The following is a 20,668-nucleotide window of genomic DNA, read 5'->3' as shown; positions in this document are numbered from 1 at the left end:
CAGAATAACAATAGAACTATAGATTCCAGAGATTAGGAGGAACCCCAAGAGGTTACATGCAGGGCCCCTGGGTGTGCCCGTGCAGACTGAGCACTGTGTGAGCGTGAGTGCACGGCTGGGGGCCCTGGGGCTGTGAGAGTGGGGCTGGGGGCGTGTGTTACAGCCCCGCTGTATCTCCTCAAAGGTCCTACATGGGCCTTCCCTGGTGGCACAGTGGTTGAGAGTCCGCCTGCCGATGCAGGGGACACGGGTTCGTGCCCCGGTCCAGGAAGATCCCACATGCCGCGGAGCGGCTGGGCCCGGGAGCCATGGCCACTGAGCCTGTACGTCTGGAGCCTGTGCTCCGCAACGGGAGAGGCCACAACAGTGAGAGGCCTGCGTACTGCAAAAAAAAAAAAAAAAAAAAAAAAGATTTAATTGCTGGAATGTGACTCACTCCTTTCTTTTCCTGCCTCTGAGGCTGGCGTTTCTAGCAGATGGGGGAGCTCCAAAGGGGCGGAGCCTCGGAGAGTGTGGGTCCCCCAGCAACTGCGTGGGCAGGGTCTCCCACCAGCCCACAAGGGATGTGCAGCATGACTGAGAAGGAAGCTCTCCCGTGTCAGCCTTGGGCTTCCAGGGCTAACGTGAAAGTGCAGCAAACCTAGGCTGTTCAGACTGTACAACATTACATTTACAGACTGATTTAAGGGACAACTGCTATGTTTATAATAGTAAGACATTCTAGTCAATACCAGGGGGTGTCTCTACAGTTAGATAAGTTTTCTTTTCTATCCATCAAGGCTTTAAAGTTTTTTCTATATATTTCTTGTTAAATTTATTTCTAATTGTTATATATCTCTATTGCAATTATAAATGAGATCTTCATTATATTTTATTATCTTTTTCCTCATTATAGAGATAGATTTAAAAAAATTATATAAAAACACATGCCCACTAAGAGGTAAAATGAGGTCTGGGTTTAAAAAAAAAAAAATTTTTATTTATTTATTTATTTTTGGCTGTGTTGGGTCTTCCTCGCTGCACGCGGGCTTTCTCTAGTTGTGGTGAGTGGGGGCTACTCTTCGTTGCAGTGCGTGGGCTTCTCATTGCGGTGGCTTCTCTTGTTGCGGAGTGCAGACTCTAGGCACGCGGGCTTCAGTAGCTGTGGCACGCGGGCTCAGTAGTTGTAGCTCGCGGGCTCTAGAGCGCAGGCTCAGTAGTTGTGGTGTACAGGCTTAGTTACTCCGCAGCATGTGGGATCTTCCCAGACCAGGGCTCGAACCCATGTGCCCTGCACTGGCAGGCGGATTCTTAACCACTGTGCGACCAGGGAAGTCCTGAGGTCTGGGTTTTAATTTGGGGTAGTGGGGCACATAATGAGGGAATTTAAAAAACAAAAAACCCCCCAAAAAACCACATGCCCATTTGAAAAAAAAGTTTTTTGGAACAATAAAGTAAAAAATTACTCAAAATCTTACCACTGTCCATTAACCATTATTAACAATCATCATTTCATGCATCACACAATTCAATATAATTATTGAATTATATAAACACGTCTAACTTACTGTTTCATTTTCATCATGAGCGTAATAAAAAGGCACACCAACCTCTCCTGCGGACAGCTTCTCTCTCACATTTTTCCAATAAACGTCTTTATTTTCAGTGTTGGTGAAAAAAAGGAGCCATTCTGCAAAGTCTTCTTTTCTCATGAAACTCAAACCTTTAGAGAACTGAAGGAACTCCATTTCTTGGACCTCCGTCTGTAAGTTTTCCATAAATCTAAATGTTAGAATATGAGATGGATGTCAGTAACTCATGGCTTCGCCTTAGTGCTATAAATGGACTGCAGGCACCTTAAGCAGCACCTCTATGAGTTTCAATACGTTGCAGATCCCCTTACGTACCTTCCACATGTTAAAAGATCTGTACTACATGTCATGTCACAATTTAACAGAAATATACATGGGGAGCAAAATATATTCTCGTTCAATGGGAGAAGAACTGTCACTGTTAAAAATTTACTTGCTTTAGAGCCTGCATTTATTCCGCAGACCTTAAAAGTATGACGGGGAAGTTTGATTTCAGGCTTCTACCTATGTAATAGGTAAGAGTCAGTTTCCTACAACATTTTCTGAATGTACTGGATACATGAATTTATTTATCAATGCCGTGTGTCTTTGGGTCAAAGCAGAATTTTATCTAAAATCTGAAGCATTTCAAAGTTTGGGCTGATCAACTAACTCTTTTAGTGATATGCTTTGTCCTCCGTTTTACTGAGTTTTACTGTACTGGGTGCTGTGATGGCATCAACTGATTTTTTTTTTTTTTTTTTTAAACCTGTACACTTTTACTTTTTTTTTAAAAAATTTTTTATTTACGGCTGTGTTGGGTCTTCGTTTCTGTGCGAGGGCTTTCTCTAGTTGCGGCAAGTGGGGGCCACTCTTCATCACGGTGCGGGGGCCTCTCACTATCGCGGCCTCTCCCGTTGCGGAGCACAGGCTCCAGACGCGCAGGCTCAGTAATTGTGGCTCACGGGCCTAGCTGCTCCGCGGCATGTGGGATCTTCCCAGACCAGGGCTCGAACCCATGTCCCCTGCATTGGCAGGGAGACTTTCAACCACTGCGCCACCAGGGAAGCCCTCAACTGATTCTTATAAGGACTGTTAAAAGGGTGTTTTACTTGCAAATGGGTGTACAGTGATAAGGGAAGTAGAAAATATGGTATAAAAACATTACTAACTGTTCCTTTCCTTTTTCTTTTTCTTTGGGCTCTACCTGAGGCTGAAATATTATAAACTTAATTGTTGTTAAACTATCCATTGTCTGGTTTAAGCTCTTTCATCTTAACTAATTATACTACTTCTGAAGAACATTAAATATGCTTAATGATAAAATCTTGTCTCAAATTATACGTCTTGTCAAGACATGAAAGTCTGGGACACGATACTGGACATAAATATCTGAATTGAAGAATTTACAGTACAAAAGGCCACCAAATGCATCCTGAACAAATTAAATAGTTTATAAATTAGTGTCTTAATTGGAAGACAGTGTCATAATTGGAAACGACGGGAGAAATCTGTTTTGCTTATCTGGGTTTTTTAGGCCACAGTGTCTTGTAGAGTATTTACTACTAATTTGCAAGTTTACCAATCAAGGCCATTCTTCCCGAGAGCCGATCGCGGAATATATTTACCAGCACAGCACTGCTTACAGACATCTCTGAATTTATAAAAGCTCTTCATGAATTTAGAACATCCTCAACTAATAACTGGTATTTCAGAATAAAAAAAAAAATTCCAGTCCTAGAAAGTACATCTGCATCAATATCCTCCTAATTTTTCCTGATGAGAAAACTTGAGACCAATTTTCTTCCCTTTCCAACCACTTCCCTATCTTCAGTCACAAAGTTATTTTAAGTTTTAACTATTTATTGGAATAAAAAATGAGGTCAAACATACCACACAGGAAATAAACACAGGGGTTATTTCTGGTCACTAGTTTTAGGGCTAACCGTTGAGTTTAGAGGAAGAGAAAAAGAAATGCAGAAGACAAGTCCCCAGTACAGTAAGACGACAGGGAGGAAGAGACGGGAAAAACAAACAAGACAAACAGGCACTGGCACAGAGCGGGTAAACACCATCGCCAGCTGCCTGCTGAGTCTGAGCTTCAGTATTTTTTCCCCTGAACTATATATATGCTGATAAAGAACTGAATTTTCACAGTTAAATTACCTGTTGATTTCATAACAATGAATAGACACCAAAATTCCAGGAGATAGAACTTAAACTATACTTCAGCTTTTACTGAAATGGCTAAGTGGTATTTCAGCTGGAGAATCTGACTAGTTGTAGAAGTAAAAAAAAAAAAACCCCAAACAAGCCACCAATTTATCCACATGTTCCCTCAGTCACTGGTAAGTTTCTCTTGCCAACTGATGGCATCTACTAAGTCCGTCTGTCCCTCTGGTCACCTGGGGGGACTACTTCCTTGAAAGCCCACCCAGTGCCCCCAACCACCTAGCAAGCAACTGCAGGACCGCCTCTTTCAGAAACTCTGTGACTGCTCGAAACTTAAGACAAACTGTGTCTGAATTTCACCTCTCCAATTTCTAGTTACATGATCTACTATAATAGTTATACCTGCGTCACATATAAGCTTGTGAACAGCCTCACTGAGTGGGTCTCATCATCACCATCTCACTGGTGAAGGAACAGACCCGACACTCAGGTCCAATCGCTTGTCAAATCAAATCACACTTAGCAAACTGTCAAGTTCCGCACTGGAACCCAGGTTTGTCTTAAATCATAAATATGTGTGTTTTTTTCAAAGTATAATATTGTTTCTCTAAATGAGAAAACTAGTATCTCTAGGTAAATACCATAATTAGCTACCACAACACTAACTCTGTATCGCCTTCCCTGCCTTTCCTTGAGGCTTAAAAGCTGTACTTTACAAAGCAATATCCTTTATCAGACAAGCTGTAAAGAGGATGCTAAGACAAAGGTCAGAAGAGAAAAGCAAACATCTTTTTATAAGGAAGGATTATATGTTATACTCCCATAAAAACAAAACTATAAGCTCCACATAACACATACTGAAAGAACTTCTTGTGCAATTTCAATGAGTAATTTGGCCACTGTAATGGTGACCGGTTAAAAATTATATATATAATTTTATATTATATTATATATACATAATATAATATACGGAAGCTATTTTCTGTTACTTTACGACTTACGCAAAATGTTAAAGACATGTTATGATTACCGAATTCTAGCCCAGTGCACCTGTAACGTTCATTTCAGGGGTGGCCTCCTCCATCTAAGAGCCAAGTCCCTGAAAAACTGCATTTTTTGTTAATTGGATTCTTTGTTAATTGGATCTGTTTTTTAATTGCGTAATGGTATTACAAACTTCACAGGGCCCATTAATTACAGAAACTTTAAGAAAAAGTTTAAAGTAAGAATTCTAAATGAAATTATTCCCTTTAAGGAAAATTAAAGTTAGAAGCAACTTTAAACAATCACTAAGCCCTACAACTGTATCTCCTAAACGTGTCTTGAAAACTCCCAGTCCAAAGTCTTTATCGCCACCCCCTGGGGTTCAGGGCTCCTGTCATTCCTCACCTGCCGTAGCCCAGCGGGCTCGTGTCGCATCGGATCCCCCTTGTCGTCGCCCACCATCTTGCCAGAGTGACGCCCATCTGACCAGGCACCAAGCGCGGGACGCCTGCAGGGCCTCCCTTACGGCGTAACTCAAGCTGGACCTTCTGGTGCGTGAGCCCTCACACAGGAAGCATACATCTCCCGGGCCTCCACCTTCACCTCTGCCCACCCCTCATGCTTGTTTATTTCTCTACCATGCCTGCCCTCTCTGATTCCTGGACAAGCCATATGTTCTCCCGCGTGTCCTTCCTCGTGCTGTTCTCCGTCCCTCCCTCCCCGACCATTTCTCCCTGGCTAATTCCTGCTCACCTGTCAAGATCGGCGTAGGGCTATTTCCTCCAGAAAGCTTCCTGATCACCCACTCCAGAAGTGATCTTCTGCGCTGCCCCAAACCCTATCCACCTGTGATAGCAATGACCGAATGCGTTTAAATGTTCTGTGCACGTTTACTAGATGGTTCCCAGGAGGGACCAGCCCTGCGTCTGAGGCACAGCCCGGCACATAGCAGCACGTGGAATACACTCCGTCAGGCTTTAGTTAGCTGCACTGAGTTGACAAGAGGCGTCTCCTTCCTCCCAAATCGGCACTTTTCCACCATTCTGAGCTGCTTCCTGGTATCTGTTCTAAGACTCTGGTTAGTGGGGAGGCCCGCGAGCACAGGGTCTGGTTCCGCATGGAGTTGTGCTTGCCGGGGAGGAGGTGAACAGGACACGACACTGCGGTGCTTACGATGCCACAGACTGTAAGTGCGATTCCCTCCCTGCAGATGAAGACGTGAGTGCAGCAAGGTCCGCAAGCTGGACTGGACCACAGACACGCCCACCACGTACCAACGCATCAACAGGCCTGTGCTGTCCACAGCTGCTTTCACGCTGTGGCGGCTGAGCTGTGCAGCCAGGACAGAGGCCGTACTCACTGCCTGGCCCTTTACAAAGATGGGCTGCCGACCCCTGGGCTGGGGGCGGGGACGGCGGGAGCAGAGCTGGGCTGTCCCAGCTGTGCCGTCTCAGCAGAGCCGGCCCCAGCTCCTGCCAACCATCAGCAGACGGCAACAGCAGGGGCCCGTCCAGTCTAGAAGGCCCGATTCTGGCCCCCGCTGGAGAAGCACCCAGCTGACCCAAAGACTCATGGCAATAACGAATGGTCACTGTTTTAAGTTGGGCTGGTTTGTTGTGAATTAAGAACTAACTGATACGAGGGGCATCTCCCTCTTCTAGCTGCAAACAGTAAGTTACTAATTATTGTAGTCTGTAAAATGAATACTACTTTTCATAATAGGTTAGAGGTATTTTTGAGCATAGTAACTTTAGTTTACATTTCACAGGTTTTGCTCTCAGAGATACTGTATCTGGTTTTATGGCCTGCAGTTCTGGGACATAAATAAATGTATTCAGTTGTTTCTTTACCTCTTACCTATAAAATTTCCCTAAATGAATAGAAATATTTGCATTTACCTTCGAAATTCTTTATAGTGAAGTTTTCTTTCTCCTCTTTTTCCAAAGAAACGTATCTGAAGGGTTGTGTTAATTTCAGGTTCTTTCGCTGTTGGTTCCTGTAAAAAAAAGATACAATAATTTCAAGTAATTATATAACCAAGAACAAAAAATGGATCCTGCAGCCTGGAATTCTTAGGACAATACCCACAAAAGATTCTTGTAACAACAAGAAGAGGGCGAGAACAGATGTAGCCATTCTGTCTGTTACTCTGCATGACACTATTCTATATCATGGCTCAAGCAGGAGGAAAACAAAAGGGCTAAAACACTCAAAGGACCCAAGGTGGACTTCAGCAGTGAACGACATTTTGGATCAGGCCAAAAAGAGAGCTTAGAATAGTGGGATGAGTTATTTTCAAATGTGACCCTTAGGCATTTTCTAATAAAGCAGGACTGAGAGAATTAAAGCAGAGAAATCTTGGACCTTTTGCTGAATGCTAGAAATGAAGCACTAGCTTTTCCTAGTTATAAAGTTACCGGCTGAGGATTCCATTCAAGGCTACGAGAGAAGCAGATTCATAGACTCTTCCTCCTTCAAATCTCCAATAAAATAAACAAAAATAATAACAAAACAGAGCAGCTAAAAAGATTATCAGCAGCAACTAAACAACAAATGGGGGTACAAACTTAAACCAAATAATCTGAAAAAGAGCATCTGCAGAAAGAAATTCAGGCACTGGATGGTCCAGCCTGCTCCCCAACCCTGCCCCCACTTCCCAGATACAGCAGCAGGTGGGGTGACTGTCACATGGTGAGAACTCATGAAAGCCTGGGTGTAGTGGGCGAGAAGGTGGCTGGGTCCAGCGAGGCTCCGAGACAGCGTGTGGGCTCAGGCAGAGGGCAGGCCGGCTTCCGGACTTAGAAGCTTCTGGGCACTGTTCAACTGAAGGATGGTCGGGAGCCCAGAGAGGGGAATGCGCCTTGGAGGGCGGAGTGGGCTGTGGCCCAGGCCTTTGCGGCAGCAGGAGACTGAGCACAGTTCAGTCCTCCAGCAAGGGCTGCAGGGCAGGGCGTCAAAACGCGGCCACCTGCAGCTCAGAACCAGAGCTGGCCCGGGGAAGGCAGCGACAGACCTGAAAAGAGCCTGAGGTGGGACGGGGGCCCAGCCTCCCAGCCCGTGAGCAGGGCTGCGTCTGCAAGCGGACACCCTGCTCAGTCTCTGCTCGACACCGGCTGTGCGGACATGGGGACAGCTCCCGGGAGGCCAGGCAGAGACGAGCGCAGCCTCAGGTTCTGGAGGGGACAGACTGCAGAGACTCAGTGCAGGCAAGTCACCCACACATCCAGCAACCAGCCGGCCACGGCCCTGGGGCCGCAGGGGGCTCGCCCACACCTCACCGCCCCTGCCAAGGGGTCGGCTCATGGGGAGGAAGCAGTGGTCCCAGTGGGGCTGACTGACACAGAGCCTTCCACAGTACTGACTCTTAAACACTTGACTTTGTGTCTAATAATTTTATAAAATAGCCACTATAAATACAAATGTGGATTTTAACTGGACTTCCACACAAGTGTGGGCAGGAAGTCATGCCTGGAGTTTTTTCTTAATTCCCATATAAATGCTCAGGAGATATACTAAAACACAAAACCGTATGTATTCTCGTTAAGGTTAGAAGATGATCAGGATGTCTACCAAGAACACTATTACTAAACATTTTTGGGGGTAATTTTGTCCAATACATAAAGGAATAAACTAAGATTAATATTATTTAGAAATAATTTTATACTTAGAACAACCAGGAAAATAAACAGAAAAAATAAGAAAATTCAGTAAGATAGACTGGTACAGAAACATTAAAAATTAAATGAATTTCCTGCTTAACAGCAATAATTTTTCCTTTGAGGGTAAAGAGTCTATTTATAATAGTAAAAAAGTTAACGAAATATCCCTAGGGATGCCCTTAAGAAACAAATTTCAGATGAATGAAAAAATTATATGTAAGAAAATAAAACCACAACTAAATCAGAGGATAATATAGGTTAGTATTTAACAACTGATTTTGATGTGGGGAAGGCATTTTAAAGAATGAAAGTAACTGAATAAATAAAAAGACAGCTAAACATGACTACATTAAAAATAAAAACATCTATAACCAAAACATCATAAACAAAAACAAATCTGAAAAATATTTCAATAATTTAGACAGACACTAGGTTAATATTCTCAAGTATATGAAGAAAAACCCTAAAGAAATTCCCAAAGAACAGAAACAGAAAATTTGGGTGTGAGGGAGACACAAGAGGGAGCGGATATGGGGATATATGTATACGTATAGCTGATTCACTTTGTTATACAGCAGAAACTAACACACCATTGTAAAGCAATTATACTCCAATAAAGATGTTAAAAAAAAAAGAAACAGAAAATTTATAAAATAAGAAACATGAATGGTGTACATAACTATCTTAAAAAACAATCTGCGATACCTTTTCCCCGGTCACACTGACACAGATTAAGAAACAAAACAAAAACGATACCAACCCTGGAGAGACTGCCGGCAGGCCTGTAAACTGTTACAACCTTTGTGGAAGGCAGCCTGACAATATGTGTCAAAGCCTTACAAGTAGTCATGTCTTCACCCGACAACCTGACTCTTAGATCTCTGTCTTAAATTTACACATGTAGCTATTTACTGCATCGTACAGCAAAGATTTGGAAACAGACTTAATGACCAAGAACAGGTCAATGGTTAAAAGTGCTATATCTGGGGCTTCCCTCGTGGCGCAGTGGTTGGGAGTCTGCCTGCCGATGCAGGGGACGCGGGTTCGTGCCCCGGTCCGGGAGGATCCCGCATGCCGCGGAGCGGCTGGGCCCGTGAGCCATGGCCGTTGAGCCTGCGCGTCCGGAGCCTGTGCTCCGCAATGGGAGAGGCCACAGCAGTGAGAGGCCCGCGTACCGTAAAAAAAAAAAAAGTGCTATATCTGGGTCTTCCCTGGTGGCGCAGTGGTTAAGAATCCACCTGCCAATGCAGGGGACACGGGTTCAAGCCCTGGTCCAGGAAGATCCCACATGCTGCAGAGCAAGTAAGCCCGAGCCACAACTGCTGAGCCCACATGCCACAATTACTGAAGCCCACGCACCTAGAGCCTGTGCTCTGCAACAAGAGAAGCCACTGCAATGAGAAGCCCGCGCACGGCAATGAAGAGTAGCCCCCGCTCGCCACAACTAGAGAAAGCCCGCGCAGCAACGAAGACCCAGCACAGCCAAAAAGAAATAAATACAATAAATCTATTTACAAAAAAAAGTGTTATATCCATAAGATTAGGTATTTGTTCATTCATTAAAAAATATTTACGGAGTATATAGGGTATGACTGGTGCTTTACCAGGCTATGTAGATACAACTTGTGTAGTAAGGAATTAACCTTACCCAGATGTCTGGCCTTTGCCCTGGGCTGCTAGGAGGTGGTCCCTAAGAGAAGGTGTCTTTGTTTACCTGGGGGCCTTGGGCCACAACAGGAGTCCAACAATGAGATTTGGGGTGGAGGCTTTGGGCCATAGGGTATCAGCTTGACCTCCAGAAGGGCTAGAGTCTGAGGTCAGCCACGAGGACAGCCAACCAGGTTTCCATGGCTAACCCCAACAGTCTCTGGATACCAAAGCCCTGGCTGGCACTAATCCGTGTGTGCTGTCACAGTCACTGCTGGGAAAGTCAGTGCTTTCCACACTCCCCTGGGAGAGGACGACTAGAACCTCTGGATTCTGCCTACGAGTCTCTCCCCTTGGCTGATTTTAACCTGCACCCTCTCACTGTAATAAACCGTAGCCACGGACCTAACAACTTTCAGGGAGTACTATGAGTCCTTCCAATGAATTCTCAGACCCAAGGTGATACTGGGGGCCCCCTGAGCCTCCAGCTGGCATCAGAGGTAAGGGTGGTCGCGTGGCCTGCTCCCTAACCTCACACGACCTCAGAAAGAATGAGGATGCGCACGCTCCAGAAGACACAGACGATTAAACGGTTACCCTAAGGAGGGGCAGGTGGTGTGGCAGGACACGCAGGGAGCTGAGGACACAGACGAGGTGCACACCCGGGAGGCGGGGCACCATTAGAGGGCCCGGACAGACGTGAAACAAGTCCAGCATAGCGCTGCTCAAAGGGAATGAAATATAAAAAAATTGTGATTTTAATAATTTGCAAAATTTGAAGCAGACATGCTCTAAAAGATGAAATGATTTGGAAATTTAAGAAAATCTCACAGAAAGCAAATTGTGGAATTACAACTGATTAAAAGATTATCAATGGAAAATTTAAGGATATACATTGCTGGTGGGAATGAAAGTTGGTTCATTTTCTACAGAAGATATTTGCCAATATTTATCAAAGTTTATCAACAACCTTAGAAATGTTCATACCTTTTGACCCAGCAAGTGAATTTCTGGGAAGTTACCCCTTGGATATATTCACATATATACAAAGTGATATGATTACAGGATTATTAACTGCATTATTTGCAATATCAAAAGACTGGATACATGTTAAATATCTTTCAAATGGGGAATGGTTACATCAACTGGTACATCCATCCATACAGTGAAGTACTACGGAGCCATTAAAAAGAATGAGATATTCGGATATGGTAAGAAAAAATGGGAGGGTATGGAACAGTGTATAGTATGCTACTGCTTGTATAAAAATGGTAAGAAGAACACATGGAAATGTTTAGTTGCTTATTTATATACATGCTTATATACACATGAAATATCTCTGGAAGAATACCCAGGACCTGGGTCATGGGGAGGAAAGTTCTGCCCTGCATACATCCTCTTGTGAGTCTTTTGAGGTTTGGATCATGTGAATGTAGAAAATCTATTTAAAATATTTAGAAAAATTAAGTTACTGTTAATTTCCCCAACTATTTGGGAATACTTATTTGAGCAAACAGAATAGAGAAGCTATTGTAAATAACAACTGCTTGGAAATATTTCGTTTATTTGCACATACCTGGCATTCTGTTTCATTAGTTACTCTTGTCTTCGAGTCATCCTGTTTACTTATGATCTTCTGCAGCTAGAAAGAATGCAAACGTGAATTTAGATGCGTGTCTCCTGGAGTTTAGAAAACAACCTAAAAAACAGATGCTAAGTTTTTATTATAAAATGTTTACTAGTTATTTGTTAAATATTAAATTATTTTTGCATTGTAACTCCTAACATTAGTTTTTACCCCTTAGATCATATAAGAATCAAAGGAGAAAACAGATATGCAAGTAGTAACATTATTATGAGTTGGATCATTTGTTCTCCTAAGAAAGCTGGCTTACTTTAAGTGTGTATCTATCTATCTATATTATATACACACACACACATATATATAATTCTAAAGGCATCACTGTATAAAAACTTCATGATTACCCTCATTCTTCAAGAGAATTTTTATTCCCTTTTTTTTCTCTATCTCTTCTCTTCTTTTTCTATCTCTGGTGCTTCATGACCACATTTCAAGTACCTAGCTCTTAAAAAGCTATTCGTATCATATAAATGCTCTTCCTTTTTCTCCTTATGCATTTACAAAGCATTAAAATAATTTAAAGGCCTACATTTCTACTAATTATAAACTGTCAATAGTACCTTCAAAAAAAACCCAAAAAAACAAAAAAAACAGTACCTTCAGACTGAGTATATTAAAAAACCTACCTACCTTTCAGAGTCATTTGTACCAATCCTCACATGGAAAGCAAATTAAAAAAAAGTTTTAAAAAAAAATTAAATGTAGACAAAATCTCAAACTATGGATTCAAATCAATTAGGAGACAAACCTTCACCCATTTTTTCTAGGCTACTTCTTTCTTAATAGCCTGAAAACTGCTGCCACTAAATTCCAAATTAACGAGGTAGTTGCTTCTGTTTTATTGTTTTAGGCATATGGTTTATCTCTAGTTCTCTCAAGCCCTCAAACTTTTCAACATTCTCCCACCCCCACTTATTCTAGGAAATGAAGTTGAAAAGCTTTCATTTGTTTTATCCTTTATTTTTAAATTGACCATCAACCTACTGCCAAGTTCAATACCCAAACACTTCTTGCTTTGCTTTCCACACCTCCTCTTAAAATTTTTAATAATAGAAATTTCAGACATAGCAAAGAGACTCCTATAATAACCCACCATATATACACTATTCAGCTTCCACAGTTTACAGTATCCTGCCATTCTCGGTCCAGCTATACTTCTACTACCTACTCCCGGTTCCCTTCTCAATTATTATTATTTATATCTCTTCTGGAAAAATTTTTATCCACTGAAACATACACATCTTAGCCATACAGTTTTAACCTGAGTAACCAATCGTCTGCCACAGAGCAGAACATTTCCTTTCCTCAGAACGCTTCTTGTGTCAATTCCCAGGCAATGCATTCTAGCTGCATCCCCACAGAGGCAGAATCAAATTAGTTTCACTTAGTTTACAAATTCAAATAAATGGTATCAAGGAGTACGTGTTCCTTTGCGTCTCTTTTCACTCAGTATAATGATTTTGTGATTTATCCATGTTGTTTGCATATCAGTAGTTTGTTCTCACTTATTGCTGAGATGTATCCCATTTGTATAAATACACCAATATTTATCCATTCACTCATGATAGATGTTTGCATTGCTGTCTCCACTTTTTGGCTACTGTGAATCAAGCTGCCATAAACTTTCCGTTTTCCCAGCTTTACTGAGGTATACTTAATATACAGAACATTGCACACAATAATGTATACGTTTTGATGAATTTGTACCTAGGCATACACCCATGATACATCACCACAATTGAGGTAATAAACGTATCAATCACCTCTGTTTTTGTTTGTTTGGGTTTTTTTTTGGTGGTAAGAACACTTAGCATGACACCCAGCCTCTTAACGGAGTTTCAAGTGCAGGGCACCATACTGCTAACTACACCCACTACGTTGTACAGCATAGCTCCGCCATCAACTTTCCTGTTTTTGACATGTTTTAATATTTCTCTTGAATAAATACCCAGGAGGGGAACAGTTAGGTCTGTGCAACTTTACAAGAAACCGCCAAACCCTTTTCCAAAGTGAATTCTCGTTCCTTCACATCCTCACCATTTGGTGTGATCAGTTTTTTAATTTCAGCCATTCTGTTCGAAGTACTGTACTACTTCACTGTGGTTTTAACTTGCATTTCCCTGAGAACTCACGTGGAGCACTTTTTCAAGTGCTATCTCCCATTTGTACATTTTCTCTCGTGAAGTTTCTGTTGTAGTCTTTTGCGTACTTAAAAAATTTTTTTTAAACTATTAAGTTGTAAGCATTTGTTATATATTCTGGATACAAGCCTTTTGTTAGATATGTTTGGAAAATATTTTCTCTTATCCTACAATTTGCCTATTCGTTTTCTTAATAAACAGAAGTTATTAATTTTGATGATGACTACTTTATCAGTTTTTTCTTTTATGGTTACTGCTTTTAGTGCCCTAAGCAACTCTGCCTACCCTAGATTCTGAAGATATTCTCTTATATTTTTTCCCAGAAGCTTAGTGGTTTTAGTTTTTATGTTTAGATATATAATACATCTCAAACACATTTTTTTTCAAATACATTTTTGTATGTGGTGTGAGGCAGAGGTTATGACTAATCTTTTTCATATATACATCCTATCCGTTTGTTCTAGTGTCATTTGTTGAAAAGACTTTTCCCATTAACTGATTTGGTGTCTTTAATGAAAATTAAGTGACCATGTAAGCGTGGACTCTTTACTATCCTCCACTATCTACTTGTCCATCCTGTGGGCAATATCACAGTGTCACTGTTACTATAGCTTTGTAGTGTCTTAAGGTCAGGTAGTGTGAGTCAACCAGATTTGTTCTTGTTTCTCAAGATTGATTTGAGTATTTTAGGTCCTTTGCTTTTACTTATTTATTTATTTGGGCCACGCCTCGTGGCTTGCTGGATCTCAGTTCCCCAACCAAGGGTCTTAGGCTCCCTGCAGTGGAAGTGCAGAGTCCTAACCACTGGACTGCCAGGGAATTCCCAGGTCCTCTGCTTTTTTCTTTCTTTTTTTTTCTTTTATAAATTTATTTATTTGGCTGCGTTGGGTCTTCCTTGCTGCACGTGGGCTTTCTCTAGTTGTGGCGAGCGGGGGCTACTCTTAGTTGCAGTGCGCAGGCTTCTCCTTGCAGGGGCTTCTCTTTGTTGCGGAGCACAGGGTCTAGGCACGTGGGCTGCAGTAGTTGTGGCACGCGGGCTCAGTAGTTGTGGCTTGTGGGCTCTAGAGCGCAGGCTCAGTAGTTGCGGCGCACAGGCTTAGTTGCTCTGCAGCATGTGGGATCTTCCCGGACCTGGGCTCGAACCCTTGTCCCCTGCATTGGCAGGCGGATTCTTAACATTGCACCACCAGGCAAGTCCCAGGTCCTCTGCTTTTAAATATACACTTTAGGGACTTCCCTGGTGGTGCAGTGGTTAAGAATCTGCCTGCCAATGCAGGGGACATGAGTTCGAGCCCTGGTCTGGGAAGATCCCACATGTCGCGGAGCAGCTAAGCCCATATGCCACAACTACTGAAGCCTGCACGCCTAGAGCCCGTGCTCCGCAAAAGAGAAGCCACTGCAAGAAGCCCGCGCACTGCAACGAAGAGTAGCCCCCGCTCGCCTCAACTACCCAATGCAGCCAAAAATAAATTAACAAACATTTTAAAATCGGCTTGTCAACTTCTATAAAAAAAGACTGCTGGGATTTTGCTTGGCAAAGTTTAATCTCTAGACCAATTTGGGAAGAACGAAATCTTCTAATCCATTAACATGGTATATTCCTCCATTTACTGAGGCCTCCTTGAATTTCTACCAGTGATGTCTGAAGTTTTTGGTGTATGTTTTTTGTTAAATTTATTTCTACTTATTTTATACCATCCAAAAAGAACTGATCTTAATTTCATTTTCCAAATGTTTGCTACTAATTATATGGAAATACAATAGATTTTTCCATACTGATCTTCTATGCTTTGATTTTGTTGTTGGTTCCTTAGTCATATTATCTGTGAATAAAGTCAAATGTACTTCTTCCTTTCTACTATTTTTATCTCTCTATTTTCTTTTCCTGTATTGCTGTTATCTTTAGAATCTCCAGTAAACTGTTAAACAGCAGAGGTAAGAAAAGACATCCTTTGCCTTGTTCCTGATTAAGGGGAAAGCATTCAGTATTTTGTGTTGTAGCATGACATTAAAAAAATTTTTTTTGTAAATGCCCTTTATCAGTTTGAAGAAGTTCTCTCCTATTCCTACTCTGAGTTTTACACAAAAATGCTTATTTTGTTAGATGCTCTGTCTGCATGTTCTGATATGATCATGTTGGTTTCTCCTTTATTCTGTTAATATGATGGACTGCACTGACTGATTTTCAACCATGAAATGAATTTTGTATTCCTTGGATAAATCTCACTTGGTTGTGATGTATTGTTTTATATGGTGCTTGATGTGTTTTGTTCTATCTGATTAAGTATTTTCATACCTCTGTTCATGAGGAAAGTTGGTCTATAATTTACTTCTCCTGTTAGGTTTTTGCCAAGTTTTAGTTATCAGGGATATGTTGGTCTCATAACATGAGGGAAATGTTCCTTTTTCTTGTATTTTCTGAAAGAAACTATGCAAACTGGGCACAGTTTGACAGATTTCACCAGTGAAACCACCTGAGCCTGGACATTTCTTTGTGGGAAAGTTTTTGATAACAAACCCAATCCTTTGATACAGGACTATTTAGATTTCTACCCCACCTCTTGTTTTGGTAAGTTTTCCTTTTTTTTTTTTTTTGCGGTACGTGGGCCTCTCACTGTTGTGGTCTCTCCCATTGCGGAGCACAGGCTCCGGACGTGCAGGCTAAGCGGCCATGGCTCATGGGCCTAGCCGCTCCGTGGCACGTGGGATCTTCCCGGACTGGGGCACGAACCTGTGTCCCCTGCATCGGCAGGCAGACTCTCAGCCACTGCGCCACCAAGGAAGCCCTGAGTTTTGCTTTTTTAAGGCACTTGTCCAGTCATCTGAATTATCAGGTTAATAGTCACATACGAATCAGTTGTTCACAATATTCCATTTTTATCCTTCTGATACCTCTAGGATCTCTGGTGATTTCTCTCTTTTCATTGCTAATACTGGTAATATGGATCTCCTTTTGTTGTTTGTTTTTGCTAGATCAAGTACTGAAAATTAGTCAAAATTTATCATATAATTAAAAAAACAATAGATGTTAGTCATAAAATGATAAATTTTATAGAAAATTCAAAACATCTTTTTTATTATAAGACACTTAATAATGTTATAATAACCTTCACATAGTTATGATAAATAGTTAAAAACAAACAAACGAAACAAAAAAGCAAATAGGATTAGTTGACTGAAATACGAATTTTTTAGGAGGCTTATTACAGTACTGGCTTATTCCAATTTAGTGTAATTTAGAACAAGGGTCTGTCCTAAAGTCTACCCATGGGGGTTTAGTGCCACATAAAGCTTGTCCTGTCAGAGTCGTATCTAGAACATTCTGGTCTGGACTCAGGGAGAGTGTTACCCAGGTTGGTGCATGTTGAAATTACAGTGCTGTATATTTAGTTCTATAATAGCCCCATTAGAAACTATTTTGTATCCAGGTATCCTCTTAGGCCAAAAGGTCTCTCTGGTCTACCAAGATACTTTCTAAGATGGCTTGTGCATGATGCTGATTCATGATAGCAACGGACTAAGTGCCTCTCCTGCAACCATTCTAAGTGCTGGGATATAGTGGTTACGGAAAGGTAACATCCTTGCTGTTGTTAACTTACATTCTAATGGGCCAGAGGTAACAAACAAGTGAACAAATAAATAAAAGAATTTCAGATGGGGGAAAGGGCATTCTAGGTGGAGGTAAGAGCAAAGTCTGGCAGAAACGGGGTGCTTTCTTAGAGAAACAAAAAAAGGTAAAGCTTTTACACATAAGTGGTAAAAGAAGCAGGAAGACACATTCAAATACAAATTCTGAATGTCTAAAAAACTACCAACAAATTGACTGACTTTATACTGATCCATACTTTCAATTTCAGGCTGAAAATGAAGAAAGTACATAGGGTCAATCTAACTTATTTTTGCTTCCAGGATGGATCATACTATTAAATTCTGGAATAAGAACACTGTTCCAAAATCAAGAAGGATAAACTCTACTGAAGGCCTTTATATTTAATAATAACTCTAGCAGGTGTATTTAGCATGATAAAATTATAACCTGACTGCATTAAGAGCAGTCCTTCCTACCAGTATGGAAACAATGTGAAACCAGAGGACCACCTAAGGAGAAATTTATACTAGTAAACAGACTTGTCAGTCTATCTATTTATTGTTTAAAGAAGTTGCACTGAAACCCTGGCACTCATCCCAATAATCAGATGTACTATCCATCAAGGTAAAAATTAAATGGACTTACTATTACTGGCTTTGATCATTGCTGGCACTGTGTGTTATTATCTGACAGAGAATGGCTTATACGCTTAGTTGCTATTTTACTTGTTCTTGGGAGAAAGAAGTAAGCGATACACTTACCAACACAGTTTGTAGATCTGGATATTAATAAGACAGGAATGTACCACAAAACACAAAAGTAATAAACTAAGGCAATTTGTATTTTAGGACATCTTTACAAGACTTTATATTAATACATTTCTTCATTACTTTTGCATTTGCTGTTCAAATCACGTTGTTACATCTATGTTTTGGGTATTAAAGTAACTCTCATTACTTTTCTAGCAACAAATAAAATGCACAGGGGAAACATTCAGATAAGCTGAAAAAAAGAACAAACCCACAAAACCCTGCCTTTTAAATATGCTTTTCTGATCTGAAAAGAACTGTTTGGTGCTTTCAATAAACTTTCAGGGCTTCCCTGGTGGCGCAGTGGCTGAGAGTCCGCCTGCCGATGCAGGGGACGCGGGTTCGTGCCCTGGTCCGGGAAGGTCCCACATGCCCCGGAGCGGCTGGGCCCGTGAGCCATGGCCGCTGAGCCTGCGCGTCCAGAGCCTGTGCTCCGCAACAGGAGAGGCCACAACAGTGAGAGGCCTGCGTACCACAAAAACAAAAACAAAAAACTTTCAAATAGAAGATGCTACAAACTTAGGTGTCCTAACACAAGGACCATGGAAATGAAATAATTATTTAAATAATTAATGTAAGCATAGTTTTTTCTCCTCTATGCTGTTATTTTATTTTTTATTTAAAAAAATTTTATTTATTTATTTTTGGCTGTGTTGGGTCTTCGTTGCTGTGCACAGGCTTTCTCTAGTTGTGGCGAGCGGGGGCTACTCTTCGTTGCAGTGCGCGGCCTTTCTCAGCCCGGTCCTCCTCTGAATTCTCCCACATGCGAGGCAGGGTAACACTGAAGAAAGAGCGAGCTCCAGAGCTGGACAGACTTAGAATCAAACCCTGTGCTGCACAACAGTTTCCTCATCTGTAAGGCGGTGACTTCTCTTGTTGTGGAGCACAGCCTCTAGGCGTGCGGGCCCAGTAGTTGTGGCTCGCGGGCTCTAGAGTACAGGCTCAGTAGTTGTGACGCACGGGCTTAGTTGCTCCGCAGCATGTGGGAACTTCCCAGACCAGGGATCGAACCCGTGTCCCCTGCATTGGCAGGCAGATTCTCAACCACTGTGCCACCAGGGAAGTCCCCTATGCTGTTATTTTAAATCGACAAACTGCATCATGCTCATGGGTTATCAAGTTTAGTGTTTTATTCCTAAGATCAGCACAAAGAACCCTTTATAGGCTTAGAAGGTTGAGCTTTATAAACTTAAACTTAAAACAAAAATCAGTGATGTATCCTAACATTCTTTTTCTTGTTTCCTTAATTCATGGATTGGTCATCTAAGAATTTCCCAAACATTTAAGGGAAAAACTGTAGTATTTAGAAAGTGTTCTGTAAATTCAGAGTGTTCAACTATTACGTTAAAACAAGTACTTGAAAAGCTTTTGAGGCAGGTTTGCTCAACAGTTGCAGGAGCAGAGCCTGCCCACACAGAAAGGAGACTGCTGGGTGGCCCTGAGTCTCCCCGAGAAGAGGACTGAAGAAGGAAAGGGGACGAGGACATTCAGTGTCGGTCGGGGCCACCACGTGACCGCGCTGCAGAGCACCTGAGCCTTGGCGCTGCATGTGTGACAGTGAGGTCACCAGGGGCCCCACTGTGTCCACTTCATGACGCTACCTCAGCTTTCCCGTTCTGGGGGGGCGGACAGTGGGGACAGCGCTTCTAAAACCTGGCCTCCTCTTGTGACTCCCAGGAAGGAACAGAGCAGAAAGTTCACCCAGGGCTGAGGGGTTACGGTTTGCGTGAACTTACACCCTTACCTAGCCCAGCCTTTCATGATTCTTAACCTCTACTTGAATAATAACGACCATCTCAAGCACATCCTTCTCCCGGACCTGAGGCAGCCTGAGGTGCTGGAATGTGAGGGGCTCTGTGACTTATGACACTGGTATTTCAGGTCCTACTTGTGCAGACAGACACATTTTCACCCTCAAGCTAACCTCAAACCAGTTTCCTTCCTTAATCATCAGACATCCCAGAAGAGCAATTTTTCTCTGCTGCCACCAACTCTGCATTTCCCATTCACGTCTTCTGTTCCGCAGCCTCGGTCCCCAGTGACCTGCAAGTTTAAGGGGCTCCCCGCGGCCTCTGTGGCACCTGAGGACGCCTCAAGGAGATGGATGCTGCGTGCTCTGCCCCGAGCCCACCGCCCGCACTCTGCCGTGCTTCTCCTTCTCTACCTGCTCCTTCTTTCAGCCCCTGGCTTCTCACCCTCAGCTTGGTCCCTTAAGCGAACCTGTTCTCTAGACTTTGGCTTACCCACCTCACTCTACATTCTCCGCTCTGAGGTCACACATGCTCAGGACTTAACGGTCACCTCTTCCAGGATGCTTCCTAGTCCCAGCCCCACTCGGGGTCTGCAGACAGCTGCCTGCATGGATGTCCTACTAGTTTAGCAGGCTCACATTCCCAAGCTCAGAGTTAAGGCCTTTCTCAGCCCGGTCCTCCTCTGAATTCTCCCACATGCGAGGCAGGGTAACACTGAAGAAAG

The 20,668-nt window shown here is 42.4% G+C and overlaps 1 protein-coding gene across 1 annotated transcript in view; it reads right to left on the bottom strand.

Moving 5' to 3' along the window:
• MICU2 (mitochondrial calcium uptake 2) overlaps positions 1–20,668 on the bottom strand; it is a 78,534-nt gene that overhangs the window by 3,707 nt on the left and 54,159 nt on the right. Inside the window, exons 7-9 of the mRNA XM_022574490.2 lie at positions 11,589–11,654; positions 6,605–6,702; positions 1,590–1,761 (exon numbers count right to left, since the gene is read on the bottom strand). Of these exons, the coding sequence (XP_022430198.2) occupies positions 1,590–1,761; positions 6,605–6,702; positions 11,589–11,654 (336 nt within the window). The remainder of the gene's footprint in view (positions 1–1,589; positions 1,762–6,604; positions 6,703–11,588; positions 11,655–20,668) is intronic.

The sequence above is a fragment of the Delphinapterus leucas genome, chromosome 18 (genome assembly GCF_059928025.1).
Source record: "Delphinapterus leucas isolate spDelLeu-1000000601 "Yukka" chromosome 18, BTC_Dleu_Yukka2, whole genome shotgun sequence".
Classification (NCBI taxonomy): Eukaryota; Metazoa; Chordata; class Mammalia; order Artiodactyla; family Monodontidae; genus Delphinapterus; species Delphinapterus leucas.
The sequence above is the reverse complement of the archived record's forward strand: the minus strand, read 5'-3'. Positions and strand labels throughout refer to the sequence as shown.